We start from the raw sequence: 21,055 nt of genomic DNA, 5'->3' as shown, positions 1-21,055 counted from the left end.
GACACCTCAAGGTGAAGTTGCTGTAATCATCCCTTATTTTTTTGATACTTATAGTTGAATCCTAGTAAGTATTTGCCAGATGCCTAGGGCGAGTTTGAGCTTCAAAAACATTTTTCGGCTCAATTCTCATCTTTTCCTTCAAAGTGTAGCTTGAGCTATATTTTCTCTGCTTTTAAACTAGAATCCATTATATAGACCAACAATCTGCAGCAATGAAATTGTAATTAGCTGCAGCTCTACCCTTGCTTTTCACCCTAAAATTATGAACAAGAAAGAAAGTACTATTAATAAGAGCACAAGATTCCTCTTATCATGAAGTAGACTTTTGATGTTTGCTTTTAATTAGTTGAAGCGATTAGCTGGATGCATTCAATTGGGTTATTAAGGTACTTGGGGCTTTATGGCCAAGTAGCGGTCTAGTAAAGTTCATTTCTGTATATGAATTTGCCTATCTTATGGGGGTTTATGGATGGCATATGCCTGGAGATTAAATCATTTATTAAATGTGTTCACCTAATATGATCATAACGTCGTTTGCACCTCAGTCACCAATTTCAGTTTGACTGGACATACAGGTAGAGGTGTGTGATGATAGTGAGCTATGTTAGCATATCTCATTGTTCATACAGATTTATTAACTGTTTATAGACACGTTCATCCTTATATTAGAATATACATGTGTACTGTGTACCATGACTACTATTGCTAGTATATCTTCTTGATTTGGTTGCATGGAGGGATGTCTTTCCCACCCAAACCCCATGGTTACATGAGATTCTTGGATGGATGGGGCAATCCGTTGCCATTGAATCAAGGAGATGATCATCTTATGGCCAGAAATTAGTCCGGTGCATTAATGAAGAATGACCCCAATATTCTTATCCTGCGCACTTTAGCACAGTACAGTTCACCACTCACCCTCTATTTGATCTTATGTCCAAAAATGCACCAGGTGCATCTTAGAATGATCACCATGCTGCTGCACACTTTAGCATGGATATACTGTTCAAACTGTCAACCTCGTTTGAAAGCTTTATAGGGTTGTGGACCACTGTTACTTAAATTCCGTTGTTGTGTGTTTGAGGCATTGTGGTCCTAAGTTACAATGTGTGTACTCTTTCTATGTCTTTGTTCCGCGCCCCTTTATTTGTCAACCTTACTGTACATTTGTTTCTGTAGGTATCCTCTGTCCCAACCAGTGTGTATTAATTGGTGGGCCTTCAGATAGTTGGCATGTATTATCTCTGTGACAGTAATTTGGTAACTCTCCTGTTCTTTTTTAATTCTTGTACTCTATTTTCTAGGTGGGCATAAAGAAGTTTCCATCGTATTGTGATTAAAATGGGATTTCATTCATTTATTCTATACAAGAATTCAACTCTACTGTTAATTAGTATGAAACTTCAACTAGTGGTTGAATATATTCATTACTTTGTCCGTAAAATTGCTGACTTGATGCCTCCAATAACGGATGCTGGTCGTTTGAGTCGAATTAATGTTGTTAATTCCTCATACACTAGATGATACCTAGTATATCTCTTTTGGGCACTCAAAAGAAAGGGCAACTTCCCGTACCAATAAATCAGACTCCACGCCAGTAAGTCCAGAAATAAATATATTAGTGAACAAGTTACATAGCTAGAAGTGACTGACAAGAGGAAAATCCTTAAGGGTAAAATTAGGTTTATCCTTACTAAATTAATTATAAAACAAATTTATTATGTAATTGATTATTTTTTTGAATTGTATATTAATCACATAATAAGTGTATTAGACTTGTTATATAATTGATTGAAATTTGATCGATATTAGAAGTTTTTATGACCAAAATCAAAAACGAAAAAAAACCCTGGCTGATAACTTATTTTAGGTACATAGAAAATGAGCCTCTTTAAATGTATCTATTTCACGATAATTATAATTTGATCAAACTGAGGTCATATTTACTTTGATTTAGAAAAATTGATAGAAATGGTGTTGAATTATATATAAACCAAAAAAAGGCCAAATATGTATTGGAGGCATAGGGGCCCCAAGACTCTTAACATGAAACATAAAAGTAGCACAAGCAAGTGGACAGAAGAATGCCACAAGTAAGAGGTACCATTCCACCCCAAAAATCTTCAACTACATCATGTCTTGCTGCACTTAAAGTTGAGATCCATGCGAATAAAGATACCTACTTTGGCCGTTGAAGTCTACGGTCACCCAAACCCAGACCCAGTTAAGGAAAAATTCCAAGAACGTCTATTAGTGATGGAATGTTACTTTGCTGCAAATAGCACGCGAGTTTAAATATTCAAATTTCTTTTAGTAATTTCATTCTCTTGCTTTTCATGCTATATATCTTCCTGTAGCCCAGGAATTTCTCTTCTTATATATAGCAGCCGCTTCTCTACTGTATATATATATATATTCAACGAAACGAAAACTGGAGTCGTTGCTGTGTCATGACAAATTCTTAGTAGAAGATGACATTCGACTTTGACGATTAATTTGTCAAAAGATCAGAATATAATAACAAGATCGATGTTAGGTTGCAAATATGAGTTCACAATGAAATTAAAACAAATGGAGATACTAACTAATTAACGAGCTAGCTTGGTGCAAGTAGTAACTGTTAATTATCCCTCAAATTTCCTCATATATATATATATATATAGAGAGAGAGAGAGAGAGAGAGAGAAGAGAGAGAGATCCTCAAATAACAATATTGGTAAAATATAATACTTTATGTCTGTCCCTGAAAGGTAATATTTCTAATTGGATAGTCAATTAAAGATGTAAATCCAAGCTTACATGATCTTGCATGCTAGGCTTCTGGGAAGTAAGACCACTACTCATTGCTGCAAATGGCTTGTTCATCTGATCGTTGTTAGAATTGAACATTGATATCTGCGGGTGTGGCGCTATTGAAGATCGTTCACGACTAAATACCGAGGAGCTATGACTAGCCGGGATTCGCCACAAAGCCAAGGGGCTTCCGTTAATAGGCTGTATTGGGTGATGAGCGTTAAGGTACGAGCCGTGGCTGCTGCTGAAGGACCTGGAATTAGCGCTATAACTGCTGTTTCTGCTGTTCCAGCAAGAATATTGATAATTAGCAGGAGAAGTTGGTGCTGTTGATCCAATTAGACGACTATAGTTGGTAAGGCCATAAACGTGTGGATCAGATAAGCAACCATGCATCATAGCCGACTGCAGATGAGCCCGTTTTGCATGTTGCCGTTCTCTCTTGTGGGCGTTTTGATGGCCGCCAAGAGCTTGGGAAGTGGGGAAGTTTCTGCAGCAGTAATGACATTCAAATTTCCTGTTGCTGATGATGTCTGTGTTGTCACTGCTCATGTCCTTGCCTGCCTGATCTCCTAGTTCAGCAGCAGGGTTGTTGCTGTTGTTTTCATTGGACTGATTGGAGTGGCAGTCTGTGGTGGTGGTGGTGTTACTGTTACCTCCAAACTCTTTGCCGAAAAGCCTGATGTTGCCGGTGCCCTTTTCTTTAAGAGGTGGAGCTGGGCGGATGAAAGGTAGCTGAGAGAAAGACTCGACGTTCATGAAGTCGCGAGTCTCTCTCTCAGTCTTGTCCATGGAAGTAGAAGGCAGGCAATTGCAAAAGTTGCAGGAGAAAATCTTGGGGGGTGGGGGTGGGGGTGGTGATTTCTCTTGTACGTAGAGTAATATTGTTGGGGACCTAAAATGGAGTGGTCAGATATGCATGGTTTAATGTTGGAGCTAAACCCTCTCAATTCTTTTGATGAATGATAGCAGATAAGGTCCCCATATATTCTTTTTATCTTTATATGTGAACATGGATCAGAGGTTTGCATTTTGTTTTCCTGCTTTTACACCTTCTGCTAAAATGCACCTAATCCTACTTATAATTCTTTTTTATAAGATTTCATTAGAATGCTAAACACTACAAAAAAATTGTAACCAAAAAATAATATTAGTAATAAAATTAATTGACAATTTGACACACAATATATTTTATGATTGCCACAATATAATTACTTAGCTAGTGACAAGAGTTGTAAATTAAATTGTTATTATAGACCAGTAGTAACACCCATACAAATATTACTCTCTCTCTCTCTCTCTCTCTATACATATATGTATACTTTAATTATACTTGCATGGATCGATTTTCATATTGTATATATAGCTAATGGGTAATTGCAAAAACTAACCTGTAATTTAGGGGAAGTAGCAATTTAAGGCCTCTAAGTTTAATCTTGACAATTTTGCCCTGTGATTTTAAAAAATATGGCAGTTATTGCCCTCTGACTAAATTTGAACAAATTATGGATAATTTTACCCCTCTACAGCTTTAAAAAGAGCAGTTTAGTCCTATTTTGCTATTTTAACATTTTGTTGCATCATACTTGTCTAGAATGGTATTATACCCTAGGTTTATTGAAAAACAAATATATTTATATTGTATTAGATATTTTTTCCACTAACAAAGGAGATTCGTTAACAGAATGGAATCGAACGAAAGTTCGATACAACAGGGAAACTTTCAGATTCTGAAAGATCGAAGATGGAATTTCTTTATGAAAATTCCATAAAAAGGAGAAGATTATCTCCAAACACCAAATGAAGGTTTAAGTGACAACCAGAAGTATTTTCAGATCTTGAAAAAATAGAGAAAGAATTTCATTCTAGGAATTCTAAAGAAGACCACAAAACCGGATCCTGAACCTCTTACTAAAGTGGAACAAGAAGAATAGTGGAGAATTCATCAGATTCAGAAGGTGCTACCAAGAAATACAGTGAAAAACATGCAAGTAATTGAAGTCCATGGTAGAATACCAGCAAAGATAAACAAAACGGGTAATTTCTCTCACTAATACAATTCTACGAATTATGATTAAATGGACTAATTCGAAAGAACTCAAGTTGGATATCTCAAAGATCTCCCAAGATCTAAGAGAAATTCAAAAGGCAATTCAAAATTATAGACAGAGGTTAATCCATATACCTTAGAAAATAGAAACTTCGAGCCAAAAGGTGGACAAGATCCTTAAGATTCTTCCAAATCTACATAAAGATCTTACAAATATGAAGTGAGAAGTTATAGATCTGAAGGAAAACCAAAGGGAGATCCCTGATACATCCAGATCCAGACAAGAGCGGATTAGGGACGCCTGTGGAACAGTATCTCTTCTACATCAGAAGGGAAAGATGACAGAGGTTCCAATGCCAAAGATAAGAGATGATATGATCTGAGAAATCATTAGCTCCATGAAATAATGAAAGTTACGAGGGCGGATCTACCAGACTTTTAGGAATTGGCTGAATCTTTTCCCAATTTGGAATTTTGGACTTAGTCAATGTTCAAACCAATGAAATCACTCTAGCACTACCACCGCAGGAGGAAAGTATAGGTTTCAATGATCTTACACAGGATCATCTAATGAGGGAAAGTACAAATTTCCACACCAACGCGACACCAATATTTGCGGGAACCAGACTTAGAGAAAATCCAGGGAGAAATTCAAGGAAAGTGCCTGAAAATACACCTTAGGCAAGGATAATGCTCCAGCCCTTGCATCCATATGACACCGTACTCAACCTGGATGTTATCGACTTCCAAAACATCGAAAAACTGATAGATGAATGGGTTGCAGCAGTAAAGATAACGACAACTATGCTAAAACTTGACAACGAAAACTTCATAAACCTACTGGAGTTGAGCATGGAGGGTTCTGTGAAGATCAAATGGGATAATACCTCAGAAGATACCAAAGCCAGTATCCTTGTTGGAGATTCAAAGAGTGCAATAGCAAATCAGTTAGGAAGGCTATCAAGATATACTTCATCGGAGATGAATATTTTGAAGGAACTAGAGCAGAGAAGGCTAGAAAATATGCACAAGCTCTCTTTGGCCTTGGATTAAGAAGTATTTACGCAGTAGATTTAAATATCTATTGGTTTCGCAAGTATTTCTTCCAAAATGGAGTAGCAACAGAAGTAGCAGCTCCAATGTTATTTACAAAGATCTGAAGTCCATGGAGGGAAATGTTGATCCAGTTATACAAAGTACTCGAAGGACATCTGGATTCAGTTGCAACGAGGATGTCTTTTCTTAAAGATAAGCTGAAAGATTGGTGTTATCAAGCATCCATCCAGAAAAACATGAAGAGATTGCGAGGTAAGATCAACAGAACTCCTCTTTATCGTGATAACAATAGTTTTCCTACATTATAGGAGAATCAAGCGAGCAGAGAAAGAGGAAGAGGAAAAAGCAGAACAATGACTCCTACCATAGGAGTTCCACAAGAATCTCATTCAGGTGGAGATCATGGTAGTCCAAATAAAAGGCTAGATCATACAAATTTGGATAGAGGACCAGATCAACCAGGGCTTCATTCTAGGGATCTAGATGAACAGATGCAAGATCCAAGGAAGAGCCCCTACAAGAAGAACTTTTAGACGAGCCCATACTCGGGCCAATGAAAGTTTCAAGGACTGCAATTGCTGGATCTGCAGAGCAAAAAGTCATATATCTCCAAACTGTCCGCAGAAATATGGTGAATTAAGAAAATTTGAAAGCCACAGAAGATATCTTAGATTCAATCTACTATAGTATTGGTACCCATTCACTAATTTGAGGACATTCCTTCAGACGAAAACATCTATGATGAGGACATAAAAATTGATTCGGATGGATCTTCAATCGAGTCAGAATAATTGCAATTAGGGAGATATGCTTCAAACCTCTGAAATCCTGTCAGGATTCTTTTCTAGGATGACGGTAACAAAATAATAGAAAGGATCATACGCCAAGATTCCAACCTTAGCCCATACGATGGTTTTAGGATTGAGGGAATTGGGAGAGTCCCCATCTAGATAGGATTGAAGTAGAGGAAACATCAAATAATCTATCAATTAAGTTTAGGTGAGTTTGTTATTCCCATGGAACTTACGGGTAATGTGATGGAAATGCAGCTTATTCCTAAAGAAGAAATTCTTCGAAGAATTAAGTAAGCTTAGAGAAGTAGTTGTTGTTACTATGAAGTGGATCCAAATAGGAACCATTGAAGTAGTAATAAAAGCAACTTTCAAGGAAGAAATTGATTCAGAAATACATTTATCAATAATGGATAGAAGAGTCAATAACTTAAGTGATGGTTATCTTAAGACAACAATACCTAATCTGTATGCTGGAAAATTGATGTTTGACGTTCACCCTAGGATTGCATACAACCTAGCAGACCAAGATTTTAGCAGAGTCTTAACCTTTCATCAGGATTTTTAAAGAAAAAGTCTAATGAAAGAAGGTAATAGACCATATTCTACAAGCTTATGCCCTTTCCAATACACATCATTCTAATCTATTTCTTAGGAAAGAGTATATTGTGATTCCTAGATTTTTCAAGAAATTTGGTAAGGTAATGACACCAGATCCTATTAGGATACCTACAGTAAGCAGTGTTGATATCGTTATAAAATATCACCTAGTTTTAGATCCAACACTTAGCTCTAAAGCTGAGATTAGTAGTAGGATGTCATTTTCGGAAGATAGAATTACAAGCTACAAAGGAAAAGTGAAGGAGTTGATAAAAACATTACTCATCAAGAGATTAGGATAGATAATGTAAAACTTATATACTTTGATGATTGGAAAAAAATACAATTTATATTTACATCACTAAGAAAGAAAATTATTTTTCTTGTGATGACTTATATCATTTGCATGCAACAATATATTATTGGCAAATATAAAGGCATGCTAGAAATAACAGGCTAAGAGATCATGATTCCAAGTGTTGCAGAAACAGAGAATGGGAGTATGACTTTGAGGTTAAATTTTCTCAAAGACCATAAACCATGGAGAAGAAAAGGTAACGAAATAAAATTTAGTCTAGATGGTGTTACCATAAACATTGAATGAGTAGTCCATTTTCTATATGCATATATATTACTATATTGTATGATCAATATAAAATAGAATATTTTACAGTTATATTAATTCAGAATCAGGTATTTGCACAACAAAGTTTGGAGTTTTTCCTAGAGAAACTATAAAAACCTTACCCGTTATTGTAGGAAGTGATTTTTCACTAAAAATTCTAATACTCAATAAAGGTATACGAGAGGCAAAAATCATGATTGAAGGAGTATTTGGAACACTTTGGTACAGGTGAAAGCACCTCCCATCTACTTTCATGATACATGTGCTGATATTTTGTTGGGTAATAATTTCATTCAAACTTTAGCAAAATATATGCTAGATAACAATAGAAATCTGTTGATATTTACTACTAATTGTGGTAGTAAGATACATATTTTGCAAAGAGAAAAAACATTTAACAGGATAATGCCCATAAACTATCACAACAAGCGTGGTGATTTTGATGCCAAATTAACTCATTGATAACGATAGCTTCTACGAGAAATCTAAAGGAGAGATTAAGAACTTCAAGGAAGCATTACATGAGATAAAATCACTAGATGTTAGCGAAGAAAGCAAGCTCTCTCTTGAGAATGTCGAAAGACTCATTCAGAAGAATTTCAGTGAGAACCCTCTGGCATGATGAGATATGAACAAAACCAGAGCAACTTTGAAAATGAAAGAAGAATGTAAATATGAGTATGTTTGATACAAGCCTATCCAGATGAACATGAAAGATAAGATAGATATGCAGAAGATTATCAAGGAGCATTTCAATCTTGGACTTATTGAGCCTGGAGTCTCTGCTTACAGTGACCTTGGTTTTCTGGTAAGAAACCATGGTGAGATAAAAAGAGGTAAACTCAGGTTAGTAAATAACTATCAAGGCATTAATAAAATATTAGAGTGTGATAGTTACTACATTTATTACATTCTGAGTATAGAGTACTTAAATTGATTGCATTAAGGGTAAAAAGGTGTTTTCTAAATTTGATCGCAAATGTGATTTTTATCAGATTAAGATGGAGAGTGAATAAAATTTTTTTACTACATTCTCTACACCACAAGACAATATATTTGGAATGTGCTACCAATGAGATTAGCTAAAACACCCCAGATATTTCAAATAAAAATAGATAATCTTTTTAAAGATTATTTTCAGTTTATGTTTGTCTACGTTGACGACATACTTATTGCATCCAATTCGAAAGGCGTCGCCCTTGATGATGACTCGCGAATTGAGAGAGCAGCGCTCTAAACCTGCAATTAGTGTACATGATTCTAGACCTATAGTAGCAGATTCAAGTGATGCTTGCACGCTGCCATCGCCATACTCTGGTGAAACGGCGACAATCGAGTTACAGGGAGTGCAAGTGGGGTTAAAGTGGGAAAGATTAGCCTTAGGCCGAATATTCTTCTTCTGCTTGGCAGGTTTACCAGCAAATGTGAGAAAAATTAATTTCTCAAAAAGGCATCAATCCAAGCAAGGCCGTCATTGAAACATTTGGAAAATTTAACCGGGTCTGGATGTTAGAAGGGTCTTAACTAAAAGAGGTTCGAGGATGGTATGATTTTGGGGCACTAGCTTCAGTGCATACTATGTCTCCAAGTTTTCCGAAAATCTCAAAACTTCTGGAGTGGATTAGTTGGGCAATTTATGATTCTTGGAAAAATAACCCCTACTTGAAAATAGGAGAGATTTTGGAGTTAAAATTCATATCAGCACCTCCAAAAATAAGGGGAGGGGGTCTCATCTAGCATTTCATTTCATCAAACTGCAGAGGCCAAACGTAGTAGCTTTTAATAAAATTAATGTTGTTTCAGGAGAAGCTCTACTAGTATCAGCTATAAGTAAGGATGATATTTCCACCAGGAGAGCATGGGGTGTATGGATCTGTCTTACCGAGATGGACAAAGTCAATTGTCCCTTTAAAATATTTTCACATAAATTAAATGGATCATTCCTATTAAACTCCATGTCAGGGAAAAGCACCGAGTTTGCAGAAAGCATGTTCGAGAAAAAAAGAATGCTCATATGGGAAAATAAACTACCTACAACCGAGGCTACAAGGATTATGACATGCAACATGTTGTATGTTGGGCAATAGCAAAATCACATATGTCCTTGCTATAAAAAAACAAGAAAAGTTCCTATTCGGGATCAAAATTCAGGACACCCAGAGAAACGAACTAAAACAGGTCAAAGGTAAAAAAAGAAGGATTTTTACAAAGCGAAGCAAAAGACACGGAATGTAAAAATCAAAGTTAAGACTATCGGTAGAAGAAAACAAAGGAATCAAAATTAAGACTATCGGTAGAAAAAAACAAAGGCCAACAGTCAGAAAGGGGAAAAACCAACTAGCAATCACATGGTCGACAAGCCATCATAACCACCAACTAGAAAGAACGAGGAGATGACCAATGCAATGACATCATTCGGAAAGGAAAGTGTTGATGAACGCCATGATGCCATAAAAAATAAGTTTAAAGTCTGTGTTTGAAGTCTGCGGATGGTTATAAATAAGGAAACAATGATATGGGGATCATCAGAAATTTTCTCTAACTCTTCATAAGACAATAAGTTTAAGCTTCTATATATTTTTCCAATAAACATAGGACAAAAAAAAAAATAATAAGTTTAAGCTTTCAAGTCTTTGTAGTTTTTAATTTTCAGTTATATGGGGGTTTCCCTAAAGAGTCAAGTCCTCTTTCATATAAGAGACTAAATAGTTGTCTCCTCCAATAGAGAAAATAATATCTATGTAATTTCATATATTTTTTTTCTATAAAGCAAGCCTTCTGTTCAACCAAAAATTTTATTGAGTCTCTATATTTAAGTCCTTTCACGTCCTAAGATTGAAAACGAAATAGGGTTGTGTTGCATGTTGCTGAAGGAACCAAGTAGTTACGAACCATTTGCTACGGTTGTGTGGTTGGAGGAAATCCGTAAAATCGAAGACTAGAAATGCCCCGAAGCAAGGCAATCAAAATAAGGTATGAATTTATGAAAACTTCATTTTATTTTCAAGCATGTTGGACCAAATTAAGAGCATGTAAATGGATTATAAGAGCTTTATCACCAAAAGGGCAAAATAGCTATGATTTGGTCAGAAGGCATAAATCGCTCACAATTTAAAAAATATAGGGCAAAATTACCACACCTATAATTATATTCCTTATTTTGTCACTACCCATAAATACAGGACAGTAATTACATTTAAGCCTATTGCTAATTGTACATTAGAATATTATGGTAGGTAACAAGCAGATGAATTCATGATTAATTGCAACATGTGATATATGTATATGACGAGGATATTCACTAGCTAGCTACACCATTAATTAAAGTGACATATGAAGATATACATGCATAGGATGGTTAATTCATCATTAATAATGCATAATTATATATACATACATATATATATATATATATGTTAAGGGTTGATTATGATAATTTATAAGGGCAGGGATGGAGGGCCATTGTGTAGGTGTGGATTAATTAATATTGCTCAGATATGTTATAAATGATGGCATAATTACTATTCGTAGGGGCTCGACGACACCTCTTAATTATTAACAAATGCATTTGTCTTTTCAATTCATATATCGCTAAAATAAGATTTTTTCCTATATATATTGATTTCTTTCCCTCTTAATTGGTGGGATCTTACAATATTAATGGAATTAAACAATACTATTCCATTGATTTTCTTCTTCTTCTTCCTTTTTTTTTTTTTTTGAAAGAGATACTATATATGTCATTGAATTTGAAGCTGCAATATGTTGTTGGAAATTTATTGTTGTTGTCATATCACGTGGTTTGTGTTTATAATTATATTTTAAAAAAATTTATATATAAAAATATTAATATGACAATTTTATCATAATATATATAGTAATGAAAAAACTCAATAAATTAAAAAAGTTGCACCGATGAAGTGTCACACGACATTTGTCGTCATTCGAAAGTCATGATTGCTTCTCTATTGATTTTAACAGCCGACCGTGACTTCAGGATAGAACCCTATAAGCTCTTATTAATAATTAATAGTGTCCATCCCATGTACACAATCATAAAAAAAGTAGGAATCAATCTACAGTCACCTTGTCAAAAATTGTTATATTGCATATTTATATTGAAATTACAACCTATGCCCCTTCAATTCTCTCCATTTATGGTCGTCATATTTGTAACTTTTTTCCTTCATTATAATCATCTCACTAGTCCACCATATTCATACATATTTTGTACCCATTTACTTATATAATTAGCCACGTGCACTAATTCACATTCATGATTTCTATACCTATAAAAGGGGCATCATTCTACCTTGTTTATAAATACACATATATAAGATATTATCCTATAAGAAAGAGTTATATTAGTTGTAGGTAGGTGTTCTTTTTTATGAAGGTTTGAACTCTACAACTTGTCCAAAGTGAGTCAAAGTCATACAATACGTTTTCGAACTATTGTATTCTAGAGGATATAAGTCAAGAGCGATACTACTAGACTACTGAGAATATTTTGCTGCATATGGGCCACATAAATATGGGATATAATTGTCAAATACTTATTAAACTTATAAAATCACAATTAAATTATTATTATAATGGGACCATAAATCTCATATAAATATCAAATTAAATTGATACATAAAATTAAAATAAAATATTAAAATAATCTGACAATTGAAAAAAATTATAAAACTTATTTCAATACATATGTAGCTAGATTTCTCGTCCCCCACAAAGAAACATTTCATATTCTTGAAGAACCTTCTTAATTTGCTATATATATATATATATATATATATATATTATATGAACTCAGACTCATAAGGTCAATCATCATATAATATGATGATGCATATATGCATTAATATACCTATATACTTACGACTATGTCGATTTATCAAATGATTTTTACAAAATTCGATACTAAAAAGATTAAAATTATGAAATGTTTAAAAGTTATAAAATTATTTTACAATTTTAAAAAAGTAAAAGAATAAAATAACTAAAGTTGCCAAAATTACATAATAAAAAATATAATCAATTAATCCTATATATATACATATAATGTATCTGGTTGTAATGCATCTCACACACCTCAATTTTGTTTTCATAAATAGTATGAGGCAAAAAGTGCATTAATGTTTTATTCATGTCTATTTATTAATTGGCAATTAAAATTACAATCCACAATTTGGCCAAAACTTTGAAAATCAGTTGGAACATTTCGAACTGGCCCCCCGCTATCTCCACCCTCATTTTTAAGTTGGAGCTAAAATTGGGATTGACATTGTTGCAGAGTAACTAGACAACGAATCAAAATTGCAAAACTAATAGTGATGGGTATAGCCCAACATAATTCAGCCCAACAACGAAGTAAGAAGTCCAAACGCCCCATCTATGTAGGCCCATGATGAGAAAAGAAGCCTAGGGCACACGGCCGAACGTGCTCAGCCCAAACACTTGCATATGGCCCAATCCTCACATACCCGTTGGTCCTTAAAGCTTACATGGCACACACGAGGGCCCTCCACGTAAGCTCTCTCTGCTGACAAGGAGTGCGCACGGCAGGAAGAACTCCCCAAGAACTCGGACTCTAATACCTTACGGACTCCTTGTGGGCTACGAGTCTCCCTCCATCTCAGACTCTTTCCCTCACTTAAATAATTGATCCTCACAATATAATCCCTAAAAAATAGGATTTAATCACGCTTTACCTCAACTAACTCTACTCATTTTCCTTGGGAATAGGAAGCAACATCAGTCCCACGGCAAGGAGAACACTCTGCTATAAGTAGGAGGTCCATTCCCCAGCAGAGGGACACCTTCACGCTGCAGAAGATCAATTACTACTTTCCTAAACTATTATCATCTTTATATACTTGATCTACTCTTATTCTCCAACATTACGTCTCATTCTTTTAATTATTAGAACTGTCATTTTTCGAATCTGGTACTGACTTAAGCATTGGAGTGCTAACATTTTGTTTTGCAGGCTCTCTCTCACTTTTCGTCGATTAACCCAAATTCATCACCAAGATCCAAGAATTTTGGACTCGTGTTAAAATCGCATGAATCAATTGGGCCCGTCTGTGGAAAACTTGAGCTAAAGACGTGAGTTACCATGGAAACCCCCACTAATTCCACAAACAAGCAAAAGGTTATGGAGACCCACAGCGACACTCAATCTCTACAAGTCGTCGCAGGAAACTCCCTAACTCCGATAGGAGGGTCTGCCCCTTCCATTCCAGCTTATATGATGCATCCGAGAGTGAGGAACTCTTGGTTGATCCCCTAAGGCGGAGTACTTCTTCTGACACCACATCGGGGGAATTGTCCCCAGCTTTGCTGGGCGCTATACAACAGGTTGTCACAGCAGCCTTGCATGAGCAAATAGCAATTTGGTTCCTACTCACCCAGCCCCTGCACAGAAAGCAGACGCCCTTCAAGAAGGTGCAGAAAGAATTCCCTCGGGTGAAGACGCAGTCGTGACAGGAAGCCCCCCCCCCCAACTGGGGTACAGGGGCTCCCTCCAACAAATCTACCAAAAGTCCCCCCATAATGGCTGGTCCGTCTGGAATGTCTTCAAAAGGGTCTCCAAGACGTCCAACACCAGATAGCGAGAGTCCTAGGGGAAGAAGTACAAAGTTTCCCCTTCACGGATGTTGTTATGACTGACGAACTCCCTACCAATTGCCATACTCCTACTATCACTGATTACGCTGGATCTACCGATCCCTAGGAACACCTATTGCGCTTTGAGAACACAACCCTGCTACATAGATACACGGATGAGATCAAATGCCGAGTCTTTGTAACCACCTTCGCCCAGGTCGCACAACAATGGTTTAATCAATTGCCCCTTAGAGCGATAGGAAGCTTCCAAGAGTTCAGATCCCTATTTGTTCATGAGTTTGCCAGCAACCGAAAGTTGCAAAAGACAGAACTTAGTTTTTTAGCTGTATGGCAAAGGGACAACGAATCCTTGAGGGAGTACTTGCAAAGATTCAACACAACAGCCTTGGAGGTACCTTCCGCTACACAAGAGGTAAAGGCCAGTGCCTTCTCATAAGGTTTTTTGGACGGGAATTTCTTTAAGTACCTAGCTAAGAACCCCGTTTTGAAGTTCGACGCCTTCTTGACCCACGCAACTAAATATATTAACATGGAGGATGCCCAGGCAACTAAGAAGGATAGCCAGGGAGAAAAAAAGAAGGAGACTCGGGAGGACACAACATTCAAGAAACCACACACTGAACTTGAAGAAGATACCCTTCCACTGGATCCAGGTTGTGTATACCCCCCTCACTGTGCCCATCACTCAGGCCCTTATGGTGGTCGAAGGAAAGGGTATGCTCACCTATCTTTGGTCATGGATGGAGCAGCCTCAATGTCCCAAATCCAACAAATCGTCTTTTCTATAATGATTACGGCCACACCATTGAAAATTATCGATATTTAAAGAATGAGATAGAGAGACTCATCCAAAATGGGTACTTATTGGAGTATGTCTGCTGGGAAAAAGTCGGAGAAACGGAACCCTACGGCAAACAAGAAGCAAATAGAGAAGGAAGTAAAGGTCTCCCCTCCGGAGTCTTCACTCAATGAAGAATGTAAAAACATCCTTGAAAGGAGGCTTGGAGCCAACAACCCACCCAGGAAGGGGGTCATTCGGATGATCGTAGAGGGCCCCAAGGAGGTGATTCCCATCATGCCAAAAAACACGAATTAGAGAAGCGCATAACCTGATCATAAAAGAAATTTGCGATGTTAACGCCATGGAGGATGCCCCCCTCATCCAGCTTGGGAAGGCTGAATGATCTGGTCCTAAAAGTCCCCATAACAACGCTCTTATCATTACCACACTATTAGCCAATTACGGAGTAGGGTGTTTCTTCATAGACTCAAGGAGTTCCACGGATATATTATTTGGAGAAGCGTACGACCAAATGTAGCTAGGGAATACTCCCTTGGAATTGGTGATTACCTCCCTTTACGGGTTCGCAGGCGAAGTAGTCCACCCTAGGGGCATAGTCTCCCTCCCTCTGACCTTAGACAGTGGGGTTACTCGAAGGACGTGCCTATTAAAATTTTTGATGGTAGATACCTCTTCGGCCTGTAACGTCATTTTGGGAAAACCTACCCTCAATGCCTTTCAATCCGTGATATCCACTTACCATATGAAAATTAAATTTTCTACGTCAGGGGGGTAGGGGAAGTAAAAGGGGACACCCTCCAATCTCGCAAATGCTATGTGGAAGCTGTACGCAAAGGACAAAAGAAGAGCACGGTCGAGGACCTCAAGGAAGAACCTTCCAACAAACTTAACAAGGAAGCACCTTCCCATCGACAGGGTAGGGAAGTATCTCCCAGCAAATGCAAAAAGAGCAACGACAAAAAAAAGTGAAGGCAAAAAGATACCCTCCAAGGTTCAGCCGATGGAGGAATTGATGAATATTGAGATCATACTTGGAGATCCAAAAAAATTTACACGCATTGGTTCCCAAATGGAAAAGATGATACATGAAGAAATAATTAAGTGTCTATATCGCAACAAGGACATTTTTGCATGGACTCCTCGAGACTTGGAGAGAATTGATCCTGATGTTATAACTCATCACCCTAACATTGATCCCCGCATGAAACCAGTAAAACAAAAGAAGAGACATTTTAGACCCGAGAAAGACAAGATTATTTAGGCGGAAGTAGATTATTTAGCAGCTGGTCACATGAGGAAATACAGTTCCCGAAGTGACTATCCGATGTGGTGTTAGTACCCAAACTCGGAGGGAAATGATGAATGTGCATCGACTTCAGAGATCTTAACAAAGCTTGCCCTAAGGATTTTTACCCTATTCCTCCAATCGATCAACTAGTGGATTCCACGTCCGGATGTGGATTCTTAAACATGATGGATGCCTCACAAGGATATCATCAAATAATGCTAGCCCATTATGATTGCAAAAGAGTCAGCTTCATTACATCTATCGAGACCTTTTGCTACATAGCCATGCCATTTGGCCTGAAGAATGCCGGAGCCACCTATCAGCGGTCGGGTAGATAAAATATTCTGCCCACAACTTGGGAGAAACATGAAAGTATATGTAGACAATATGCTTGTGAAGAGTAAAGAAATACAAGAACATGTGACAGACCTGGAGGAAACATTTGTTGTTTTAAGAAAGTATCTACTAAAACTTAATCCTGAAAAATGCGCCATTTGGAGTGAGAGGAAAGCGCTTCTTGGGATTCATGGTTCTCCAAAGAGGACTTGAAACCAATCCTCTCAAGATCAAGGTCATCCTTGACATAAAGGCACCTTCCAACATCAATAAGGTGCAACAGGCTAACCGGAAGGGTAGCAGCACTAAGCCGATTCATTTCTAAATCCGCAGAGAAAAGTTTGCCCTTGTTCAAAATCCTCCAAAAGGTGAAAGACTTCAAGTGGGATGAATCCTGCTAACAAACATTTGATAACCTCAAACAATACCTAAAAGGGCTTCCCCTGCTAGTAAAGCCTTCTCTAGAGGATACCCTTTACGTCTATCTATCAATCATCCTTCAAGCAATCAGCTCCGTACTAATTCGCGAAGAAGGAGGACGACAGATGCCAATCTACTATATTAGCAAAGTTCTCAATGGAGCAGAAGGACAGTATACCCCCATAGAAAAAATATCTCTCGCATTAGTCACCACTGCTAGAAGATTACGCCCCTTTTTTCTCTCACATCCTAATGGAGTAAAAACCAATTTACCCTTAAAACAGACACTAGGCAAACCAGATACCTCAGGGCGACTGGTGAAATGGGAAGTGGAGTTAAGTGAATACAACATCTCATATATGCCTAGAACCACTATAAAAACCCAGGCACTAGCAGATTTCATTTCTGAGATGAAAGGAACGTCTGAAGAAGGCACCCCCAAGCCGAGAAATGGCTGTTACACATGGATGGGTCGTCCACCTTCCAGGGCAGTTGTGTAGGCATAGTCCTTACCTCACCTTAAGGGGAAGATTTGGAGTTCGTTGTCAAATTCGGATTCAAAGCCTCTAACAATCAGGCTGAATATGAAGCATTTGTGACGGGACTTAAGATGGCCCGAGATGTAGGAGCTAAGCATGTGACAGCCTACTCGAACTCCCAACTGATCATAAATCAAATACGAGGCTCCTATGAGGCAAAGGAGGAAAACGTGATCCAACCAACAGATAGAAGAACTCAAGATAGAGTTCGACAACTTTTAAATCATTTAGATCCCAAGAGAAGAAAACATAAAATCCGACTGACTAACTAAGTAGCTAGTGCCTTAGAAGATTGTAAAGCAAGGCAAATCAACATACAATATCTTCCCCAACCACGAGCCCCAATATGCATCCAAGCTGTGTCTTCCTTGAATAATTGGAGGGCTCCCATCATCCGCTAGCTAGAAGGGGGTTTCTTCCAAGCGATAGGTGGGAGGCTGACTGGCTCAAGGCCGGAACCACTCGCTTTCTACATATCAAATAGAGGTTCACTTTAGTAGCCCACCCCCAAGCCAACAGACAGGTAGAAGTTACCAACCGAATACTTGTTCAATGGATCAAAAGGCGTTTAGAACAAGTTGGGGGAAATTTGGCAGAAGAACTAACCAGTGTCCTATGGGCATAACGTACGAACCCTAGAGAATCCACTCAAGAAAGCCCCTTCACCATGGTATACGAAACAGAAGCAATTATCCCGACGGAGTTAGGGATACCCTCTTACAGAATCCTACATTTCTCAGAAGAAAATAATACAGAATTGTTGAAAGAAAACCTGAACCTCATCGAAGAATTGAGAGAAAATGCATCCATTCAGACTTATAAAAATACCATGATCAAGCCACAATAAGAGAGTAAATACACGAAGCTTTCAAGTAGGTGACTTAGTATTACAAAGGGTAGATGCATCAAAATGGTGGGAAAACTAGATTCCACCTAGGAAGGGCCATTCAAAGTCACAACTATAATAGGACAAGGCACCTATGAGTTGGAAGATCCTGAGAGACGTCTTCTGTCATGACCTTGGAATATTCATATTCTTAAAAAATAGTATTCATGATGAAGAGTGCTCACATCTTCCACCAGACATCTTACAAAAAAGTCTTCTTGAAGGACTCCTCCTAAAGATGTCCTCCTGCAGGACTCGCATAATAAGTCCTCCCAAAGGACCCCTCCTTAAAATACCCTCCTGCAGTAAAGGACACCTCTCAAAATTTATCTTCTCAATGGACACCTTTTAACTAATTTTCCCGTAAAGGCTTCCTTCACCCGGTCTATTTCTAGTAAGCATCCTATCCGAAAAGATTTCATGTATTACATTTGTTAAATCGAGGCATAAAAACGTTTAGGAGTAGGCCTTGCCAAAACTTACACAGGCCTCAACCATTGAAAGGACCCCCTGGGGCTCTCTTCCTAAACCCTCATTTACTTTATATTTCATTTTTCCTTTTTTATATGTTTTGTGCCGCACTTTTTTAATACTCATAAAAGAGAGCATTCCGCAAGATAGGATAAGATAGAGACAACCAGCTCCTAGGAGCCTCTCCGTCTGAAATCTTCAGGAGGCACCTTCAAGAAAAGCTGGGACCCCCCTCCCCGGAATTTGAAGTAGGGCTCCCACATTTTACGAGAAGACCTACGGAGACTCACATATCAAAGAAACAAAACAACAAATACAAAAGGAAAGATAGCTCGATATCATGCCAAGGCCCCTGGCCTAAAAACCATGGCCAGGGGCAAATTTTCCCATCAAAGCAAGAAAATAAATTGTTCTATCCCCATCGTCAATAGGGAAAGGTGCAAGAAATTGTTCCAACCATCATAATATATTGCATAAACTATTATCATCTTCATATACTTGATCTACTCTTATTTCTCCAACATTACATCTCATTCTTGATATTCTTCGTTATTTGAATTATCATTCTTCAAATCTAGTACTAATTTAAGCATCCAAGTGCTAACATTTTATTTTGCAGGCTCTCTCTCAAAAGCTTTCTATCGATTAACCCAAATCCATCAGTAAGATCCAAGAATATTGAACTCGTGTTAAAATCGCACGCATCAAATAGATAAAAGGATCGATGAACAAAATTCAAATATATATATAGAGAGACACACACACACACACATTCAACCGTCGAACTGTATGTATATGACCAAAAATACATTTTTGCTATACGTTTATATATTAGGATAAAATTATTGAGTAGATAATTTCCATCATACAGAGACTTTGGTTAATTTTCATTGCAGTTGGTGATGAATGTGAAATGAGCATTTACAAGGTGGATTGAATTTCTTTTTTTTTTTTTTTAAATCATGTTACATTAATTTGATCTGTTTTATTTAAATATATATATATATATATATATATATGCTGCGTACGTATATAAATTTATTTTCTTAAAATACAAGGGTATCATATTTATACACATGATATGTATATGTTAACAAGGAGATTTAATTTAAAATAAAAAAATCCAATCCCAATTGGCAAGGCTACGGCCAGCGGCAATTAGCTGGAACAGTCGTAGTCTCCCAAAACCCTATATATATAGTGGGATTTTGATGTTTGCTGGAAACTAAGACAGGAATGTACGTACATACATGTATATATATATATGATAATAATAATAATAATGGTGGAAGAAGGAAGGGAAAGTAAGGGAAGGAAAGGTCACTATCTAGTTGTTCCCTGGGCTCCTCTCTTTTTCAGAGTAAGGTGGATTGAATGAGATGTTGGGTATGAAGAACTCCCGTCTTGGGACCTCATCTTCTCTTCGCCCAATCCCATCATGTACTTTCCCTTTCCCTTCTCTGGACCACTCTTTCAAATTTTTACATCTTTCCTACGTACCTCATATACATATATATATATAAATATATCTCCTCTTCTTAGGGTAATAACAATAATAATATTGTTATAAATGATTACATATATTTAAAGTATGTTTTTTTGTACTATTAACTCATTCCATATATTGTACGTGCTCTATATATATATATATATATACACACATGCACTAGCTATCTTTTATACATTTAATGGAACATTGATATCCTTAATTAATCCTAAATCTTGAATGTCTCGGGACAGTCTCGATCTGTGAGTAATTTTGACA

General features: G+C 37.1%; 1 protein-coding gene across 1 annotated transcript; it reads right to left on the bottom strand.

Annotated features, from left to right (window-relative positions):
* Nucleotides 1-2,697: 2,697 nt before the first annotated feature.
* On the bottom strand, nt 2,698-3,723 carry LOC105159654 (zinc finger protein 8). The gene has a single exon (XM_011076786.3). It carries the CDS (start codon nt 3,583-3,585, stop codon nt 2,776-2,778), a length of 810 nt encoding a protein of 269 aa, XP_011075088.1. The 5' UTR covers nt 3,586-3,723; the 3' UTR covers nt 2,698-2,775.
* Nucleotides 3,724-21,055: the final 17,332 nt, after the last annotated feature.

The sequence above is a fragment of the Sesamum indicum genome, linkage group LG4 (genome assembly GCF_026168435.1).
Source record: "Sesamum indicum cultivar Baizhima isolate 11 linkage group LG4, ASM2616843v1, whole genome shotgun sequence".
NCBI lineage: Eukaryota > Viridiplantae > Streptophyta > Magnoliopsida > Lamiales > Pedaliaceae > Sesamum > Sesamum indicum.
The sequence above is the reverse complement of the archived record's forward strand: the minus strand, read 5'-3'. Positions and strand labels throughout refer to the sequence as shown.